General features: G+C 34.5%; 1 protein-coding gene across 5 annotated transcripts in view; it reads left to right on the top strand.

Moving 5' to 3' along the window:
- Nucleotides 1–21,183, top strand: part of LOC115222505 (calponin homology domain-containing protein DDB_G0272472) — a 281,038-nt gene that overhangs the window by 93,199 nt on the left and 166,656 nt on the right. For all 5 annotated transcript variants that reach the window (XM_036511598.1, XM_029792736.2, XM_036511597.1 and 2 more), the window contains one exon: nt 4,134–4,191. In XM_036511598.1, coding sequence (XP_036367491.1) covers nt 4,134–4,191 — 58 coding nt within the window. The remainder of the gene's footprint in view (nt 1–4,133; nt 4,192–21,183) is intronic.

The raw sequence follows: 21,183 nt of genomic DNA, 5'->3' as shown, positions 1-21,183 counted from the left end.
TCTTGCAAAACAAATTCATAAACGTTTGAGGAAGAAACTTAGCTTTTTCTTGTAGAAACAGCTGAACAGGTCTATAGAAAATTTTTTCCATGGACCCTTAAAATAATATTGAGGACCCAATTTACAATTTTGTGCATGTTGACTCTGCAAAAATCTTATATGGACAACCTCACTTCTCAGTTGAGAATAACTACTTTAGAGTGTGTACTGGGTGCTTTTTTTGTATCCATGACACTGGTACTAGAAAGGTCACTTTGTAAGGGGCAAGACTAAAGAACTGCCACATTTGATAAAAGAAATGAGAGAGGAGGAGGAGGATTTTAAGTGATGTGATGAAAGGGTTAATGAGGGGAACAGATTTATTGTTGTGAGGGTAGTGGTTGTGGGGAGGAGAGATGAGGGTGATTGAAGGGAGTATGTAGGAGGTGATCAAGTGCTATCCCATGTTAAGGGAGGTAAATATGGCCATAGGGTGAAGTGGGTGGGCCATAGGGTAGAGAATGAGGGAACGAGATGAGAACAAGGAGAGTCCAGAGAAGCTGTAGGGAAAAGGACATTACAAATATAAGGACTAAAGGATATGGTGGTAGTAGAGTGGGGGGAGAGATGAATGTTGAGATAGCAAAGCTGTGAGGAAAGAATGGTTAAAGATGGTGGGGGGGGGTAGAAAAGGTGAGTTGGGAAAGGGTGTTGGCAGGGCAGTACATTAAGGGAGAGAAGAACAGAGAGGAAGAGGGGGATGGAGATGGTGGGAAGCTGTGAGGAAGCATGGTGTGAGAAGAAAACCATGGAAATGGTGGGAGAGAGAGAGCAGAACAGAGTATGGATGCAAGATAAAGCATCCCAAGAGAAAAGGTAAAAAGTGAGTAATTGGTCAATGAATGAATGAATGAATACCACCTTTCTCTCTCTCTCTCTCTCTCTCTGCATTATAAGAGGCTATAGTAGAAGACACTTGCCCAAGGTGCCATGCAGTGGGACTGAACCCGGAACCATGTGGTTGGTAAGTAAGCTATATATGTGTGTCTCTGTTTGTTCTCCCGCCACCACCACCACTTGACAACTGGTGCCAATGTGTTTACTTCCCTGTAACCTTGCAGTTCAGCAAAAGACATCAATAGAATATGTACCAATCTTTAAAGAAAAGAAAAAAAAAATATGATGGTGGGGGTGCAATTCATAAGACTAAGACCTCTTCAAAGCAGTGCCCCAGCATGACCACAGTCTAATGACTGCAATGAGTAAAAGATAAAAGACAAAAATGATTAGTTTTTCTTTCCCTGTCTGCCCCACCCCTCTACACAATCCTTGATTTACTAATTTTAATAATTTCATTTTATTTACTTTCAATATTCTAAATTAGCTTTTAATACTCTAGTCATCTGATATAACTGCCTTTGGTGAAATAAGTTTCAGGTTTCCTGCTTCTGTGAAGATTTGTGTTTGAACATGTATTGTATGTTCAAAGAATCTTCTGACATATTTTTTGAGTTTTGAGGGTTTTTTTTTTTTTTTTTGTTTGATGCCATTTTCATAAACTTCGGTGTTAATATTTTTCCTAATGTTTCATTTTAGCTGCAAAAATACTTATGAAACACTTTTTTTTTGTTTGTTTTCCTTTCTTATTTTTTTATAATTCTTGAATTTTTTAGATGTGATTTCTTTTCCTTAAACCACTAATTTCTCTTAATCATTTTACCTCCTTTAAATTCTCTCTCTCTCCCTCTCTTTCCTTCTCTCTCACTTCCTCCCTCCTCTCTTCCTCACTCTTTCCTCCCTTACTTTCTCCACCCTCGCTCTCTCCACCCTCACTCTCTCCACCCTCGCTCTCTCCACCCTCGCTCTCTCCTCCCACGCTCTCTCCCCCGTCGCTTTCTTACTGTGTTTCTCAATCTGTCCCTCTCACTCCCTTTAACTCTTACTTTTTTCTCCTCTCATCTTATTCTCTCCACTTCTTTCTACATTAGTATTTAAATAATCTCTAAGTGTCTTTATTTCTCTCCAGTAAAAATTCTTGCTCCTACAATATGTTACCCTTAAAAATAGTAATTTAGTTGATTAAGTGACCCCAAGGAATTCTCATTTCAGCTTGTTTTATTAATGAAAGGAAATTAGTTCGATGTAGGCATAGCTGTGTGGTTAACAAGCCTGTTTCATAACCCTGGGATTCTTGGTTTGATTCCATTGTGTGTCTTGTACAATAGTCTGGAGGGGCCAGTATCTTGTGGGTGGGATTTGATAGAAACTATGCAGATATTTGTTTTGAAGGCAGCGAGCTGGCAGAAACGTTAGCACGCCGGGCGAAATGCTTAGTGGTATTTCGTCTGCCGCTACGTTCTGAGTTCAATTTCCGCCGAGGTTAACTTTGCCTTTCATCCTTTCGGGGTCAAATAAGTACCAGTTACGCACTGGGATCGATATAATCGACTTAATCCGTTTGTCTGTCCTTGTTTGTCCCCTCTGTGTTTAGCCCCTTGTGGGCAATAAAGAAATAAGAAATTTGTTTTCAGCATGAGTGTGTGTGTCTTTTGCCTTTGTATATTGGTGCAGAGTATAAACATCAATGACAAAAACCATTAAATCAGTGCACTTCAATAAAGTCCTTTGTGATAATTGTTCAGCACCAAATCCCATACATCCTTATCACTTGTCACCTCAATAAACATAATGATTCGATGATTGATCTATTGCAACCACTGATGCTATTCAACATCATCATCATCATTTGATGGCTGTTTTACATGCAGGCATGTGTTGGACAGTTTGACAGGAGCTGACCAGTAGAAGAGCTGTTCAGGCTCCATGTCTGTTTTGGCATGGTTTCTATGGCTTGATACCCTTCCTAATGCCAACCACTTTACAGTGTGTACTGGGTGCTATTACACAGTATTGGCATGGGTGCTTTTTATGTGGCACCAGCACCTATTAGTCACTAACTCCAATATTAAAGCAAAAGCCACCAACATGACCCTTCACTACCTCCATTATCTTCATACAATTCCAGGATTCCTTGTCAAGATGCTATGACTAGAGCATGCTGATTTTTATTTAGTGTTGCCAGAAATAGCAAGTAAACTTCCCTCATGTCACACCCTGACTACCACATAGTTATTAGAATGTTATCATTTACTGCTATTAGTTTTTGTTAAAAATAGCACCAAAATTTCCCTCATATTTTAGAAAAAGAAGGTTGTATTAAATAATATGCAGTCCTTGCATACATAGTATTTTTGAAAAAGATGGAATCATCATGGTTGGAATATCCTTGAACATAATTCTTCATCTTGTCCCATCCTTGGGTTAAACAGCATCAAGAGTGTTCAATCTGGCAACAACTTGCATGGATTATAATGAAAGCAGCTGCATTTCTTCAAATTGCATTCTTACCCTCTTAAAAATAAAAATAAAATATTGGGTAATGTATTCCTAGATATACTGCACCTGAAAAAGGAAAAAGAAATTGAATAGTCATAACTGGAATGTATTTTACCATAGTGCTTCTGAATCTGGTGTAAAGAACAATCCAGAAGATTTCAATTAATACTGATCTAGACTTTTGTATCATCATCAGCATAATCATTACTTTAATGTCCACTTTTCCATGCTTATATGGATTGGACGAAATTTGTTGAGGTAGATTTTACTACTACGATGCTCTTCCTGTCACCAACCCTCACCTGGTTCCAAGTATGGTAACGTTTCCCCTTGACAGGAAATAAAAGATTGGAAATGGACATTGTTTGTATGACTGAGACATTCATTTACAACTATTAGGTGATGTCAAAACCTGGAGACCCCAGTTCACACACACACACACTCACTCTCACACACATGAGGGGCTTCTTTCAGTTTCTGTCTGAAAAATCTACTCACAAGGCTTTGCTTGGTCTGGGGCTATAACTGACAACACTTGCTAAAGTGCCACACAGTAGAACTGAACCTGAAACAAAATGGTTGTAAATCAAGTTTCTTAATCATGCTTGTGCCTTTTAAAAATTTTTTCTGTTTTTCTAAAATAGTTTATGAAACTTGAATTTTTACTGCTCATATTACTTTTTAAGCTTAAAATTGCTGCAATTTTATATAAACCAATTTGTTTATAAACTTAAAAGCTCTATATTTCTATTTTTCAGAGCAAGAAGAAATAGAGGGTGATTCTGTGAAGAAATTGGTCTTAGAACCATTAGAAAGGTAATTCTTTTTAAAAATTAAAAAAAATTTTTTTTTACTGAAATGTTATGTTTACTGAGTCTTTGGAATCGACTGTATCCAAAAACTGATAATATTGATTTCTTTACAAGGCACTTGGCCAGTTCTACAAGCAAAGCAAATATAGATGACTGAGAAACTATTATATAACTAACTGCTGTTTATTTTATCAACTGCAAATAGAGTAAATGTCAAAAGTTGTTGCTGACCGTATTTAAACATCACTTCTTATCCCTTCTTTAAAATATTCTTAGTCTTTCAAATTCTTCAGTTACAATTCTATTCATATATAACATGTTAATGTATGTGTGAATTTTTACAGTTTGTATGTATGTATGTCATTATTCAGTTTTATTTCAAGATTTCTTGCCAAGGAGCCAGTTTCTAACCTAGATCCTAGGCTCTTTCCTTGGAATTTCAACATCTACAGAGCATTTTTGTATATATTTATGTATATGTGCAAATTTTTATGTTTTCTTTTATGTATGTATTCTCATGAATATAGCTGCATATCTAGACATGCTCATATATACTTAAATGATAAACTTTTGGAAAGTTTTACAGATTTTTACAGTTCCAGTGATGGCTTGTGTCTGTAGTTTTTGAATCAGTTTCTCCTTTCTGGTTTTGTATGTAGGAGTAAATATGTTGGTGTGCTTATCATCATTATTATCATTTGTTTAACACCCATTTTCCATGCTAGCATGTGTTGGATGGTTTGACTGAGATCTGGAGAGCCAGCAGCTGCACCAGGCTCCAATCTGATCTGGCAATATTTCTATAGCTGGATACCCTTCCTAACGCCAACCACTCTGAGAGTGTAGTGGGTGCTTTTTGCATACCAATGGCGTAGGCACCAGTCAGATGGGCCTGGCATTGATCACATTCGGATAGTGCTTTTTATGTGCCACTGGCATGGGGGGCCAGTCAGCAGGTACTGGCATCGGCCACATTCAGATTTTGTAGCTTTAAGTATATATATATACTTAAAGCGGCAAAATTTTTGCAAAACTGTTACTCGGTTTCATATTCTCATTTGTTATGATGAATACTGTATTCATCACAACTGTCAAATGATCAAGAGCATGAAACTCTGAGTAAGTTTTGTGAAAATTTTGTAGCTTTAATAAAAGCATATTACACTGCCATTGGTATTTGAGTACTATTTTTTCCATCTTGTTTTGCATTTATGTGCTTATTTGCGTGTGTGCATAGGTATATATATATATATATATATAAAATGGAGAAAACCACAGATTAACCAACACATCACTTGGACCAGATTTATAGCTTATTTTTTGATACAAAGCATGACATAACAAAATAGGTGACGTAACATATCTTACGGCTGTTACTGATCAGTTGCCAAAATGCAGTCTATACATAAATGCAGGAATAAAATTCTTCATCTTCATAGGGCATTCGAATTAAGGCAACAGATCATCAGAGTAAAAACAAGAGCATCAGGGGCTACAGGGTCAGTAGATAAGTCTTTTACCTACCGACCCTGTAGCTCCTGATGATAAATCATTTGCTCTTCAGTAATGGCTGTAAGATATGTTACATCGCCTATTTTGTTATGTAATGCTTTGTATTAAAAAATAACCTATAAATGTGGTCCAATAGATGTGTTGGTTAATCTGAGGTTTTCTCCATTTTCTAATTATTTGCATTGGTTCCTGATAAACTCTTGTTTATCCTGTTGTTATCTGCACTCTACATGTATGATGTGCCTGCTCACCAATGCCCAGGGATAATACAGCTAATGGATACCAATAGTATATATCGATATTTTATCCCTTAGTTGGTTGCTATAATTGCTAACTCTGTTTACACACATACACACACACATATAACTAAATTTCAAGAGAACAAATTTCAAAGGTCAGTCTTCATATTCATTCAATATATTCCAAAGCGTTGGAATACTCCACAGCATACATGGGTGCAGTCATATAAAAATTTATAAATATATAAAAATACATAAATGTACTTGAGAAGTTGTATGTCCATATTAAAATCAATGAGGATATTAAAATATGCAGATAGTGAATGTATTGCAGTAATCCAAATAGATGAGAAAGTTAGTATATATAGGCGCAGGAGTGGCTGTGTGGTAAGTAGCTTGCTAACCAACCACATGGTTCCGGGTTCAGTCCCACTGCGTGGCACCTTGGGCAAGTATCTTCTGCTATAGCCTCAGGCTGACCAAAGCCTTGTGAGTGGATTTGGTAGACGGAAACTGAAAGAAGCCCGTCGTATATGTGTATATGTATATATATGCGTGTGTGTGTTTGTGTGTCTGTGTTTGTCCCCCTAGCATTGCTTGACAACCGATGCTGGTGTGTTTACGTCCCTGTCACTTAGCGGTTCGGCAAAAGAGACCGATAGAATAAGTACTGGGCTTACAAAGAATAAGTCCCGGGGTCGATTTGCTCGACTAAAGGCGGTGCTCCAGCATGGCCGCAGTCAAATGACTGAAACAAGTAAAAGAGTAAATGAGTATAAAATGATTTTAAAAGGAATCTTGAGCAGGTGCAAAGTCTGATGGCCGTATCGAGAAGATATAGGTTGGTATGGGTGAGTTATATATATATATAAATGTATATTTATCATAATGAGATAAAAAAAAAAAACAAGGCTGTGTAGACTTTAGAACATTTATAAATAGGTCTTACAGCTGTTTCTAGGATATTTATTATATCCCTTCAACTGAGACGGTGTGAGAAAATGGTTAAGCAATAGTTAATTTAGATAAGATACGAAATAGAGAGTGAGGTGGAGGAATGAGAATAGATGTGAGATATGCATTTGTAGATCCATTATTTAGGCAGAATGGTATACCTATAAGATTCCAATACCTTATGAGCAAAATCCAATAGTATTTAAAATTGGTCATTCCAAGTATAGAGTTTATACACAGTGTTATTGAATCAAGTGTTTTATTTAAAGTGACATTTGAGTATAAGTGAGGAATTAGATAGGGATTAGTAGTTAAAATGTAGATTTATAAGGTTATTGGGATTACCTAAGGGGTATTGTGGAAATATACTTTATGGTCATTTAAGCATTTGGATTTGTGATAAAATTTGAATGTGTGAAAAAAGCAGTGGTTGCATGTGCTTAGTACCTCATTATGTTTATTTAGCAGTGCTGGAGAGTTGTGCTTTAATATGTGAAGTGCCTCCTTCAGGCAAAACTTGTAGGTTGACCGTTGACCTCGGTAGGGAAGCCAAGAGTCCAGTATGGACCATGACAGAGTATAGGGTATATTTGTATTTTGTATGTCGTTGGCGAGTGTTATAGATTTATCGTATCTAAAAGAATTGTCATGGCTGGCTAGAGAGTGACCATTGGTTTTGCACCTAGGCGACACATCAGACTCAAATGGATGGAGGCACATAAACTCTCTACAACTAAAAGGAATCTGACAAGTTGCTTATACAGCTAAGCATTTTATAGGTGCAAAACCAAGACAGATGTGTACATGCATGCATACACACACACACACACATACAATGACAGTTTAGGGAAGAGTTTACTTACATGATTTACTCAAGTAAGACAGAAGTTTGAAGCAAATGGAACTCTTAAGTGTCCAAATGTCTACAAAAAACGTTCCAGAAGACTAGACATCAACAAACCCCAAAATGCAAGGAAGTGTATAGGAATTATATTGCCAGAATTCAAGAAAATCTGTGTGGCAAGCATTTTGAAGTGTTGTCATTGAAAAAGTTGTATCCCAAGAATAGTCCACGCACTCAATGAAGATAAACTAGGCTGAAAAGTGTTTTGTGATTGGTAGTTAACAAGATGTGTAGAAGATGCACATTTTCCAAAACAGATTGTTTGGAATGATGAGGCTACATTTAAATTAAATGGTTCCATTAACCACCCCTTTTGTACCTGCTGTTAACTTGAGAATCTGTATATTATGAGGAAACATCATGTCAATTTAGCTCTGACAGTTTGTCATGACAAGCATGCAAGAGGATTTTGACAATGCAGAATTTTATTTCGAACAAGATAGGTCATTTCCATGCTACCCTATTAATGTTTAGGACCTATATTGATGAGATTTTACCAAATAGGTGAATTAGATGGAGAGGTTCTGTAGAATACTTTCTATTTTCTCTGTACTTCATACCACTAAACTTTTCTTAAGGTGATAATTAAACGATAAAAGTTTACAGTACAAAACTGACAACAGTGGATAAATTGAGGACAGCTATTGGATGAATATTCACTCAAATACCAAACAATGTTTCTTGATGTTTGCGATTCTGTTGCTTCATGCCATCAGCTGTACCTGGACGAGAATGGTCATTAGTTTGAAAACAGGCATTCATAAAAAAAAAATTAATTTCTATCTGTAGATTCTTCTAATTTTTGAAAATGAAATGTATTTTAATAAACACTGACTTTGTACTCATTCAAATATATGTATACATTTATGCCGGTGGCATGTGTAAAAAGATTCAAGCGAGGTTGTTGCCAGTACCACCTGACTGGCCCCCGTGCTGGTGGCATGTAAAAAGCACTCACTACACTCTCGGAGTGGTTGGCGTTAGGAAGGGCATCCAGCTGTAGAAACTCTGCCAGATCAAGATTGGAGCCTGGTGCAGCCATCTGGTTTGCTAGCCCTCAGTCAAATCGTCCAACCCATGCCAGCATGGAAAGTGGACGTTAAATGATGATGATGATGATGATGATTTTATACATTTTTTTGAGACACCCTTTGTGTGTTTGTGCATTATACGTGCATGCGTATACACATGCGCACGCACATGTATTCTACTGAATCGTTTCTTGGATGATTCTGAAAAGTACATGTGTATATAAACCTTCCACAGAAATAGATGTGTGGGTGTGCATTGTTCCACTGTTCTCTTAATGTGGTATTTTTTTTTGTGACGTGTTTAATATTAGTAATTATATTTTATGTATGCTAAATGATCAAACTTCAATTAATGCCTTTGCTGTATCATTTCGCTGAGTTCTAGTTCTGCACCATTTGTTGAGTTTATTTTATATATTTTCTAGAACAATATTTCCTTCTAGGATTTTAAATTGTTCAAGCAGCCATCTTTTCACCTGAAGCAGTTACTTCTTCTAATCAATATTTTCTCTGTTGGATCTCTGATAGATTTTGGTTTCACGCAACTACAATGTATATATATATATATATATATATATATATATATATAATATATATATATATATTTATGTATGTATATACTCAAATATACATACATGCATGTATGTGTGCATACATGCATGTACACACACAAACATGCACATACATGTGTGTGTGTATATATATATATATATATATATAATTTGTTTAAAGTGAAATGTATTACTCCTTTCCAAATACCAACACACAAATTCACTCCCTTCATCCAATCACGAATAGGAGGTGAACGTTCACATTTATATACGCTGGTTTAGCTTTGCGTGTTGCTTGTAAAAATAAAGAAGTAAAAATTTCTTCTTCAAATAAACTGGCTGCTCGTTCTAGCCTGCTGTTTAGAAATAGTGATTTCATAAAACATTATTGATTTCTATGTACAATGCTCAATAGCATTATCAACATCTCCCTCCTTTACTCTGTCGTTCTGTCATTCCAACACTCTGTCTGTCAATCAATCTCTGCCTTCCGAGGCACCGTCCCTGTGAATCCAAGCAACTCAGCTTTGCAACTCGCAAAGCAATGTAACATCTGTTTACAAAGAAATGAACCAACTAATATATCTAATAATAATTTTTTTCTAAAAAAAAAAAAAAATCAACCCCCTCCCCTCCCCCTCCCCCATCCACAAGCAGAATGGTCATTGGTCATGTGAAGACATATATTTGGATCACATCAGTTTCTCATATTGGATCAATGATTAGATTTCTAGGTCTGTTATTGTTCTTGTAACATTTTCGGAATCTAGGGGAACCACATGTGGAATATGTTGGTTTCTGTATTTCTGAAAATGTTGTCATGCACTACACTCTGCTAGGCTTCTGTCATGTTGATTATAAATGCACAAAGGTAAATCTCGTTTTCTCTTTCATTTGTATTGCAACTAATTACACACATGGTGTGTGTGTGTGTATGCTTATGTGTATATTTATGTATTTACATTTGTATATTTATATCTATTATATATATGTGTGTGTTTGTGTATATGTGCATGTGTATATATATATATATGTATATGTATATGTATTATATATGTATATGTATATGTATATATATAGTATATGTATATATATGTATATATATGTATATGTATATGTATATGTATATATATATGTATATATATAGTATATGTATATAATATGTATATGTATATATATATGTATGTGTATATATATATATGTATGTGTATATATATATGTATGTGTATATATGTATGTATGTGTATATATATATGTATATATGTATATATATATATGTATATATATATATGTATATATGTATATATACCCACATGTATGTAAATATATTTATATACATACACGTTTGTGTGTGTGTGTGTTGTATGTATGTATGTATATACACACACACACACACACACACACACACACACTCACACACAGATATGTGTATATATATATATATATGTATGTATAAAGACAGATAGATAAATATAGATATTTATTGTGTGTGTGTGTGTGTATGAATACATATAAAAATATATACACATATAAAGACATAAATAGATTGATAGATGGTTATATATGTATATACATATAAATGTGTATGATGTGCAACATGTCATTTGAGTTTTTCTTTTGTTGGTAAGACTGTATAAAACCCTTATCCTAAATGGCATTTAATCTGATTTTCCAACTCCCAAACCTGAGGAATTTGATATTCTTTCATAACCTATGAGGCTTGCTGTTGTTATAAGTGTTGTTGTTGTTGTTGTTAAGTAATTTATAAATACAATAGTGATCACTGTTCAGCTTTCACATTATCATCAACTACATTTATACACACACACACACACACACACACACATATACGTCTTCATATACATGCATGCACGCACACACTTGTGGATATGCACACATTTGTGTGTTCATCTGTACACATACTGATCCTATAGAATATACACATATGCATGTTTATACATTCACTATAATATATTACATAAGCACACATACTAACACATGCATGCTATCATGTGGTTCATGTATTCATGAATACACACACGGATACACATATACAAATACACACACACCACATACAAATACACACACTCACACACAGATACATATAACCACACATATAAAACCTCATATACATACACACAAATACATATACTTCTAAATACATATGAGTACATGGCCAAATACACAAATTTACTTATATGCTCGCACACACAAATTATGGTATCGTACATATATCTTCCACATTCATGGATCTGAATCTTTTCCTCATAATTTTCTCTGTCAAGTGACATTTTAAATAAATCAAGAAAATAATTAAACTGAAATAATTAACACCAAATCTGTCTAATGAACTTTGTAGTAGATGTAGGAAAAAGAAAGGGTGTATTCAATACATGTGTTTATTCAAAATCTAGCGTTAAATTCTTCTTTCATAATTTTGTTTATTTACACGCAAACACACACACACACACACACACGCATGCTTGCAAAGATGCAATTAATTATGGCCCTTTATATGTTTTGAATTCAAATCCTACTGAAGTAAACCTTCTGGTATCAATTAAACAGACATCGTCATCATCATCATCTCCACCACCACCACTATCATTATCATTGTCTTTATCCGTCATTATATTTTTATAATTATTTGTTGGTTGCTTAAATTATGCCAGTTTGTTAAATCTTAACATAGTGTCTATCTATCTATCTATCTGTATCTATCTATCTGTATCTATCTATCTGTATTTATCTATCTGTATCTATCTATCTATCTATCTATCTATCTATATATATATATATATATATCTATCTATGTGTATCTATCTATGTGTATCTATCTATGTGTATCTATCTATGTGTATCTATCTATCTGTATCTTTCTATCTGTATCTATCTATCTGTATCTATCTATCTGTATCTATCTATCTATCTATCTATCTATCTATCTATCTGTCTGTCTGTCTGTATCTATCTATCTGTATTTATCTATCTGTATCTATCTATCTATCTATCTATCTATGTGTATCAATCTATGTGTATCTATCTATCTGTATCTATCTATCTGTATCTTTCTATCTGTATCTATCTATCTGTATCTTTCTATCTGTATCTATCTTTCTATCTGTATCTATCTTTCTATCTGTATCTATCTATCTATCTTTCTATCTGTATCTATCTATCTATCTTTCTATCTGTATCTATCTATCTATCTATCTATCTATCTATCTATCTATCTATCTATCTATCTATCTATCTGTATCTATCTATCTGTCTGTCTGTCTATCTATCTATCTATCTATCTGTATCTTTCTATCTGTATCTATCTATCTATCTGTCTGTCTGTCTGTCTGTCTATCTATCTATCTATCTATCTATCTATCTATCTATCTGTCCCTCTCTTTATGTCTCTCTATCTGTCTATCTAGCTGTGTATATGAATATATTTTGTAGACAAACAGATTGATAGATAAATAGATAGATGGACACACACACACACACACATAAGCATTTATTTGCAAACAACAAAGTATATATCAAATTTGGCAAACTGACAGAAAGCAATTCTTGCTTTTGACTATGAATTCTTGAGTTCCAAGCTAAAGCTTCACTGGATCCAATTTAATTTTCATCTTTCCATGGAAAATATAAAAAAAGTGCCAGTAAAAAATCCTGGGGCAGTCCAATATAACCAACTATATTAGTACTCACCACACCTTATGCAACTGTTAGACATTGTTATTTTGGTAAGGAAAAAAAGAAATTGTTTTTCTGGAAAATATAATGTCCAAAATATAAAATATTCATCTCTTTGTCCTCAGGGAAAAATGTATTTCTCTCTGTAAACTTTTGGTATTTATAATTTGCCGGCACTGCAGACCATCAACAGTTTTGTTCAGTTCTGTGGTTTCACTATAAAATATTCACAAAGATGTAGAATAACTGATATTTTATGGCTGGCTGCTTCTGGACATTCATTGTTTTCAGACTTCAAAAATCCACTGGGATCTCAATTGTATCTTTGTGTTCCTTCAAAGTTGTTATTTTAACCAATCCACAAGAGACAACCACTTCCGGTTCTATCATAGAAAACTGCTGGTATTGGAGTGGTTATGTTTTAATTAAAATCTTCCACCATTCATGTAAAACATTCCATGTTCTAACATCAGCTGAATGTAAAATTAATTAGTAAACCAATTATGTTTCACATTATTTAAAGTAAAAAATTAATTAGCTTACTAACTCTCTCCAAATTCCTTAATTATAAAATTTATTGAAACATAAGCAGCACATTCTGTTAGAAAGTAGGTCATGATATGTTTGAGTTAATACCAGTAATATACTTGGATTCAATTTTATCAATTAATAGTGTCTTAATACCTTGTCAAAATTATTTGTGTAAATTACAGCCAAATTATGAAGAATTATTTGTAAATTCTGTTTCTGTGTCACTATCTGAAGTTGTAATTTAATCTTAGAATGATGCTATAGCTATTACATGATAATTTTGACATTATTTTTGATATGAAGTTATATATGACATAATAATAATAATAATAATAATAATAATAATAATGATGTTATGATGTTATTAATGACATAGAATTTTATGATACAATTCTTTTATGGTACAGATATAATGTTGTTATATATGATATAATGTTGTATGATGTTATGATAGCTCTATATGATATAATAATCTTATGACATTGTACATGATAATCTTATGACATTATCAATTACAGATTAATATTACAATGTTATATATGGTACAATAAGATTATGGTACTATATATATATATATATATATATATATATATATAATCAATAAATAATGTAATATGTTAGGTTATATACGAAATATTCATCTGATGAAACTGTGTGTTTGATCTTTATACTGTACTTGAAATACACACAACCATGCTACTTAAGTTATAGTAAGCAGTTATTTGCACTCTATGCAGAGTGCAAATATAAGTTGCTTCCATTTCCATGAAACTTAAGTAGCATGTTTGTATGTCTTAAGTACCACATAAAGATCATTTCTTTTTGTATCAGAGGTATAGCTGAATGTTCACACGGTGTTTGTATGTGTATATTAGATTTGTTTTTGACATAATAATAATATACCACACAAGGTGTGTTTATTTCTCTCTGAATAGAAATGTGAATTTGATTTAAACATCTCTTGAGTTGGAAAAGCTGCTATCGTTTTATTTTTTCTTTCAATCTGAATTTAAGATAGAAAATTTTAAGCTTAATTGGCTGTCTTTTTAGTCTCATAAATTTTAGGTAAGAATGCTGAGTAAGTTTGGCATAATTTAGTATTGGTGAGGATTCTTGAAGGTCAGTGGTTGCAAGAAAGGAATTTGAGAAGAGACGGGGGCTGGTTGTAAGGTGGAAGGATTGGGTTAATGTTTTGGTAGAACCTCATGGAGAAGAGACATTTATAGCAGAGACTGGAGAAAAGCAACCTTTGCTGTATACAATGGTAAACATTATGATATGGTATGCACTTACTTTCATACCATTCTGCATTCGCACACACACACACAAACTATGATGTATGTTCGGATGAGTTATGTAGTGACAAAAATGTGTTTTACTACACAATCTTAAAATGATTTAATACTAATCTCCAGTAGAAATCTAAATTATTCTAAAAACGCTAGATATCTGAAATTATTTTAAGGGTTTTAGACATAACTTAATATTGTATTGTAATCTTCATTATATATCTGCTTGAATTATTATTATTATTATTGTTGTTGTTGTTGTTAGTGTTATTGCTATTATTATTATTATTTAGGCAGTGAGCTAACAGAATCGTTAGCACGCCAGGCAAAATGTTTAGCTGTGTTTTACCCATATTTACGATCTGAGTTCTGCTGAGGCCCACTTTGCTTTTCATCCTTTTGGGGTTGATAAAACAAGTACCAGTTGCGTACTGGGGTCGATGTAATTGACTTTCTCCCTCCCCCAAATTTCAAGCCTTGTGCCTATAGTAGAAAGAATCATTGCTATTATTGTTGAGGGGGGTGAGCTGGCAGAATTGTTTGCACGCTTGATGAAATGCTTAGCAGTATTTCACCTATCGCTACATCCTGAATTCAAATTCCTCTGAGGTCGACTTTACTTTTCATCCTTTCGGGGTCAATTGGCTATCCCCACTTCCCCAAATTTCAGGCCTTGTGCCTATAAAAGAAAGGATTATTATTGTTATTATTCAAGCTGACAGAATCATTGCTATCTTTGCATTCTGAGTTCAAATACTGCCGAGGATGTCTTGCATCCCTTTGGGATTGATAAATACCAGTGAAACACCAAGATTGTTGTAACTGACTTGCACCTTCCCTGAATTTGTACACCTTGTATCTTTAATTTGAAATTATTATAATAATAATAATAATTATTATTATTATTATTATTATTATTATCATCAGGGTGCCTGGCAAGATGGCAGAATCATTAGCACACTGAACGAAATGCTTAGCGGTATTTCACCCATCGCTACATTCTGAATTCAAATTTTGTTTAAGTTGACTTTGCCTTTCATCCTTTCATCAATAAAATAAGTACCAGTTGAACACTGGGGTTGATGTAATTGACTCACCCCCACCTCCCCCAAGCTGCTCTTGTGGCAAAAATTTGAAATAATAATAATTATTATTATTATTATTAAGGTGGCGAGCTGGCAGGATTGTTAGCACACTGGGCAATATGCTTAGTGGTATTTCGTCTATCACTACATTCTAAATTCAAATTCCGTTGAGGTTAACTTTGCCTTTCATCCTTTCAGGGTAGATAAATTAAGTACCAATTGTATACTAGGGTCAATCTAATTGACTGCCCCCTCCCCCCAAATTTCAGGCCTTGTGCCTATAGTAGAAAGGATTACTACTACTACTACTACTACTACTACTACTACTACTACTACTACTACTACTACTACTACTACTACATGTCCAAATCATAATTATATTAGAAATAAATTATCGATAAAAAAGAAACTCTTCCTCTCAGATTTTGTGCAGAAATAGCAACCAAATTACACAAACCACAGCTTGCAGTTTTTAATGAAAACATGTATTGTAGGTGCAGGTGTGGCCCTGTGGTAAGAAGTTTGCGTCCCAGCCGCATGGTTCTGGGTTCAGTCCCACTACATGGTACCTTGGGCAAGTGACTTCTACAGTAGCCTTGGGCCAACCAAAACTTTGTGAATGGATTTGGTAGACAGAAACTGAGAGAAACCTCTGTACATGTGTCTGTGTTTGTGTTTGTCCCTCACCACTGCTTCATGCTGGTTTGTTTACATCTCTGTAACATAGTCTGGCAAAAGACACTGATAGAATAACTAACAGGCCTTAAAAAATAAGTCCTGGACTTAATTCATTCAACTAAAATTTCCTCAAGGTGGTGCCCCAGCATGGCCATAGTTTAATGACTGAAACAAGTAAAAGATATGATGTTGAATCATAAATTCTTAGATACCCTAAAATGATGGAATGGTCATGAGTAGGAACTCTTTGGTCATAGACCTATTCAATCAGGTTTAAACAACAACCACTTTTAGGTATTTCAGTAACTGTATGCTACCTAGTTGTAATGATTTTTTGATATGTAACATTAGTAGTGGGTAGCAATTTTCTTCACTACTTCAGGGAGTGACGACCCTGCCTGACACGAGTCCCGGGCTCAGCTGGCTCCAGCTGATAGTACCTGGCATGGGCCCTTATCCAGGGTTATGGAAATGAGACAACCTTCAGAGAAATCCGGAGTGGAGCCCCGTAGGTGGTTCAGTGTTCGACTCGACACTCTTCCGGCAGCTCCTGCAACCAAGCTGGGAGAGGAATCGTGACGATTGGGATACCCAGGATTTTCTTACATCTAGCCCAGGCCTGCACAAAACTGGAGAGGAAACGAAATGTAAAAACCAGACTGGATTAGTTTATGCATAACTCCATTGTCTCCCGAGATAAAAGGATGCCAACAACAACAACATGAATGAAAAATGGTTTGGGGAGAAATTAGAATTAATGAGGAAATTACATAATTCTGTAAAACTATTTAATCCCCTAATATGTAGTTAAAGTTCATTGCCTTACTGTTTCAATTAAGTTGCAGAACAGTCAAGCTTTCAGACTAGGGGTTATTTCCGTGAGGAACTGCTACCCCAGGTAATAATGATGTTTATAATAATAATAATAATAATAATAATAATAAAACCAATAATTCTTTCTACTATTGGCACAGGGCCTGAATTTTTGGAGGAAGGGAGCTAGTCAATTACACCAACCCAGTGCTCAAATGGTACTTATTTTATTAACCCTGAAAGGATGAAAGTCAGTCAATCTCAGCAGAACTTGAACTCAGAATGTAAAGAAAAAAAGAATGCTTAGCATTTTATCCAACATCCTAACGTTTCTGCCAGCTCATTACCTTAACAACAACAACAACAACAATAATAATAATAATAATAATAATAATAATAATAATAATAAATATAAGGGTTATAGAAAAAATAGCAAAGTACCAGGACCTAGCCATTAAATGAAAAGTGCAGGTAAAATGTATCCCAGTAGTTATAGGTGCATTACGAACTATCCCTAAAGATTTGTTATAGATGGATAGAGAAAATAAGCATTAAACCTAATTTAGTACAGATCCAGAAAAAATGTTATTAGGGACAGCTATGATACTTAGGAGGGTTCTTGGCATTTAAAGTTACTTGTAACTCAATGTTAGGAATTTTTCTTTTCCAACAGCGTAATCTCTTGTGTGCATATGAATAATAATATAATGATAATGGTTTCAAATTTTTGGCATGAAGCCAGTAATTTTAGATGGAGTTTAGTCTTCATCTTGCAAGCTATCTGGTGACCTCAGCAATGCTGGTGCTACATAAAATACACCCATTTTGTTTTGTATAATAGTTGGTATTCAGAAGGGTATCCAGACAATATATGTATATATATATATATATATGTGTATGTGTGTATATATATATATATATATATATATATACCAGAACATCAAGGATACATTCAGGGTTGTGTTACAAAAATAGAATCCAATATATGGAAGTCGGAAGTGGATACAATAATTTCATTTTTATGAGAAACAATTATTAAAAGAGGTGAATAGGTGAGTAAATAAGTTGATATTTGAAGTGAAGTGAGAGATTTCTTCTGTAATTTCTTCTTGAAATCTTCCATTAACAATTGGGTAATAATTAGAATTTGATTAAGATTTTAATTAAGATAGTAGCCAGTTAAATACAATCAGTTTAGAGATGATATGGTAACAGGGAATCAGCAGCAGTCTTTGGTGAAGCATTATTAAAAGTTTGAGGTAATCTTACTGTGTTTTCTGTTAGGGTTAATTAATTCTTTGACAAATTAATTCCATGATCAAAATTACTCCAGCTGTGATTACTGCCAATAGTTTTCAGAAACAGTGTATCTAGGATTAAATAACAACAACAACAATAATAATAATAATAATAATAATAATTTCGAATTTTGGCACAAGGTGAGTGATTTCGGGGAAGGGGCTTAGTTGTTTACACTGATCCCAGTGCTTGACTGGTACTTATTTTATCAACTCCAGAAGGAGGAAAGGTGAAGTCGACCCTGGCAGAATTTGAACCCAGAATGTAAAGATCAATGAAATGCTGCTAAGCATTTTTTCCCTGTTTACTAACAGTTTTGCCAACTCACCACCATAATAATAATAATAATAGTAATAATAATAATGAGCATATTGGATGCAATGTTCAGGTGCTCTACAACTTATCAGAAAAGAGTATAAGAGGAGAAAGAAGCAGACTGGTGAAAAAATTCAGCAATGAATGCTTGAAGTATATACACAGTGCACAGAATAAAACGCAAAAATAGAGAAAAATGAGTTGCAAAAGATCCATAGAGAAGGATAAGTTAGTAGGCATGCCTGTGGTTTACTCTTTTACTTGTTTCAGTCATTTGATTGTGGCCATGCTGGAGCACCACCTTAAATTGAGCAAATCGACCCCAGGATTTATTCTTTGTAAGCCTAGTACTTATTCTATTGGTCTCTTTTGCCGAACCGCTAAGTTACGGGGACGTAAACACACTAGCATCGGTTGTCAAGTGATGTTGGGGGGACAAACACAGACACACAAACATATACATACACATATATATACATATACATATATATGACGGGCTTCTTTCAGTTTCCGTCTACCAAATCCACTCACAAGGCTTTTGTCGGCCTGAGGCTATAGAAGAAGACACTTGCCCAAGGTGCCATGCAGTGGGACTGAACCTGGAACCATGTGGTTCGTTAGCAAGTTACTTACCACACAGCCACTCCTACGCCTGTGGTAGGTTAGTAGTGTTCGTGAATTTTGAGAAACCTGGAATTTTTTTAAGAATGTAATGTCTTGACAGTTAACAGTTGATATACATAGTTTATTCCATACTTCAACAATTGTGAACAACAAAATAATGTTTCTGAAAGTCATGATTTCTGCACTGTATTTTTGATTTTTTGTAAGCATGTCCACAAGTGATAAAGGTATTGAATTCAAAAGGGTGGCCAAAGTTGTTCTTGGAAATACACTGGATAATTTTGTGGATTATTTAATGTATTATGCCCTGTGAAGGCACATGGCTCAGTGGTTAGAGTGTCAAGCTTACGATCGCAAGGTTGTGAGTTCGAATCCCAGACCAGGCCGTGTGTTGTGTTCTTGAGCAAGACACTTTATTTCACATTGCTCCAGTTCACTCATCTGTAGAAATGAGTTGCAACACCACAGGTGCCAAGCTGTATCGGCCCCTTTGCCTTTCCCTTGGATAGCACTGGTGACATGGAGAGGGGAGGTTGGTATGCGTGTTCGACTGCTGGTCTTCCATAAATAACCTTGCCCGGACTTGTGCCTGGGAGGGTAACTTTCTAGTTGCAACCCCATGGTAAGTCATGACCGAAGGGGGTCCCAGCAACACCCTATTGAAGTAAACCTATGGGATGTGAATTAAGAGAGATATGTAACTGCTATATCTAACAAGTTAAGTGATCTTGCAGTGGTTCCATATGTTCTTTTTAGTCACAATGAAAATTGTTGGAAACAAAATTTACAAAAAAATACTTTTTTTTTTTTTAGTTAAAGGAATGGTTTGCATTTATTCTGAGATCTAACCATGTCTATATTAGTAGAATTAGTAATTCAACTTTATAATAAATGTGATATTGCATAATTTGAATAAATATATTATAAATATATTTGTTTTATATCCTTTTATGATCTGAATTTTAATATCACACAGGTTGACTTTGCATTTTATTCTTCCAAAGTAGATAAAATAAACAACTGGTTAAATATTGGGGTGACAGATACAATTAGCTATAACTCTTTGAAGGTGATGCTCCAGTATGGCCAATGAGCAGTGACAAAAGCCTGTAAGATTGTATATATATTTTTAAAAAAAATTAAAACTGAAGCTGAGAGTTCCTTGTGACTCAAGTTTCATGTCATTGCAATCACCAGGCAAAACCAACATACATATATACACAAAATATATACATATATATGCATGGATATATATGTACACACACACACGCACATGTGAATGTATATAATTATTATTATTATAAAGACAGTGAGGTGGCAGAATTGTAAGCCCAGCCAGGCAAAATGCTTAGCGGTATTTCATCTGTCCCTACATTCTGAGTTCAAATTCTGCCATGATCAGCTTTGCCTTTTATCCTTTCAGGCTCAATAAATTAAGTACCAGTGAAACACTGGGGGCAATGTAATCAACTAGTCCC

The sequence above is a fragment of the Octopus sinensis genome, linkage group LG20 (genome assembly GCF_006345805.1).
Source record: "Octopus sinensis linkage group LG20, ASM634580v1, whole genome shotgun sequence".
Classification (NCBI taxonomy): Eukaryota; Metazoa; Mollusca; class Cephalopoda; order Octopoda; family Octopodidae; genus Octopus; species Octopus sinensis.
The sequence above is the reverse complement of the archived record's forward strand: the minus strand, read 5'-3'. Positions and strand labels throughout refer to the sequence as shown.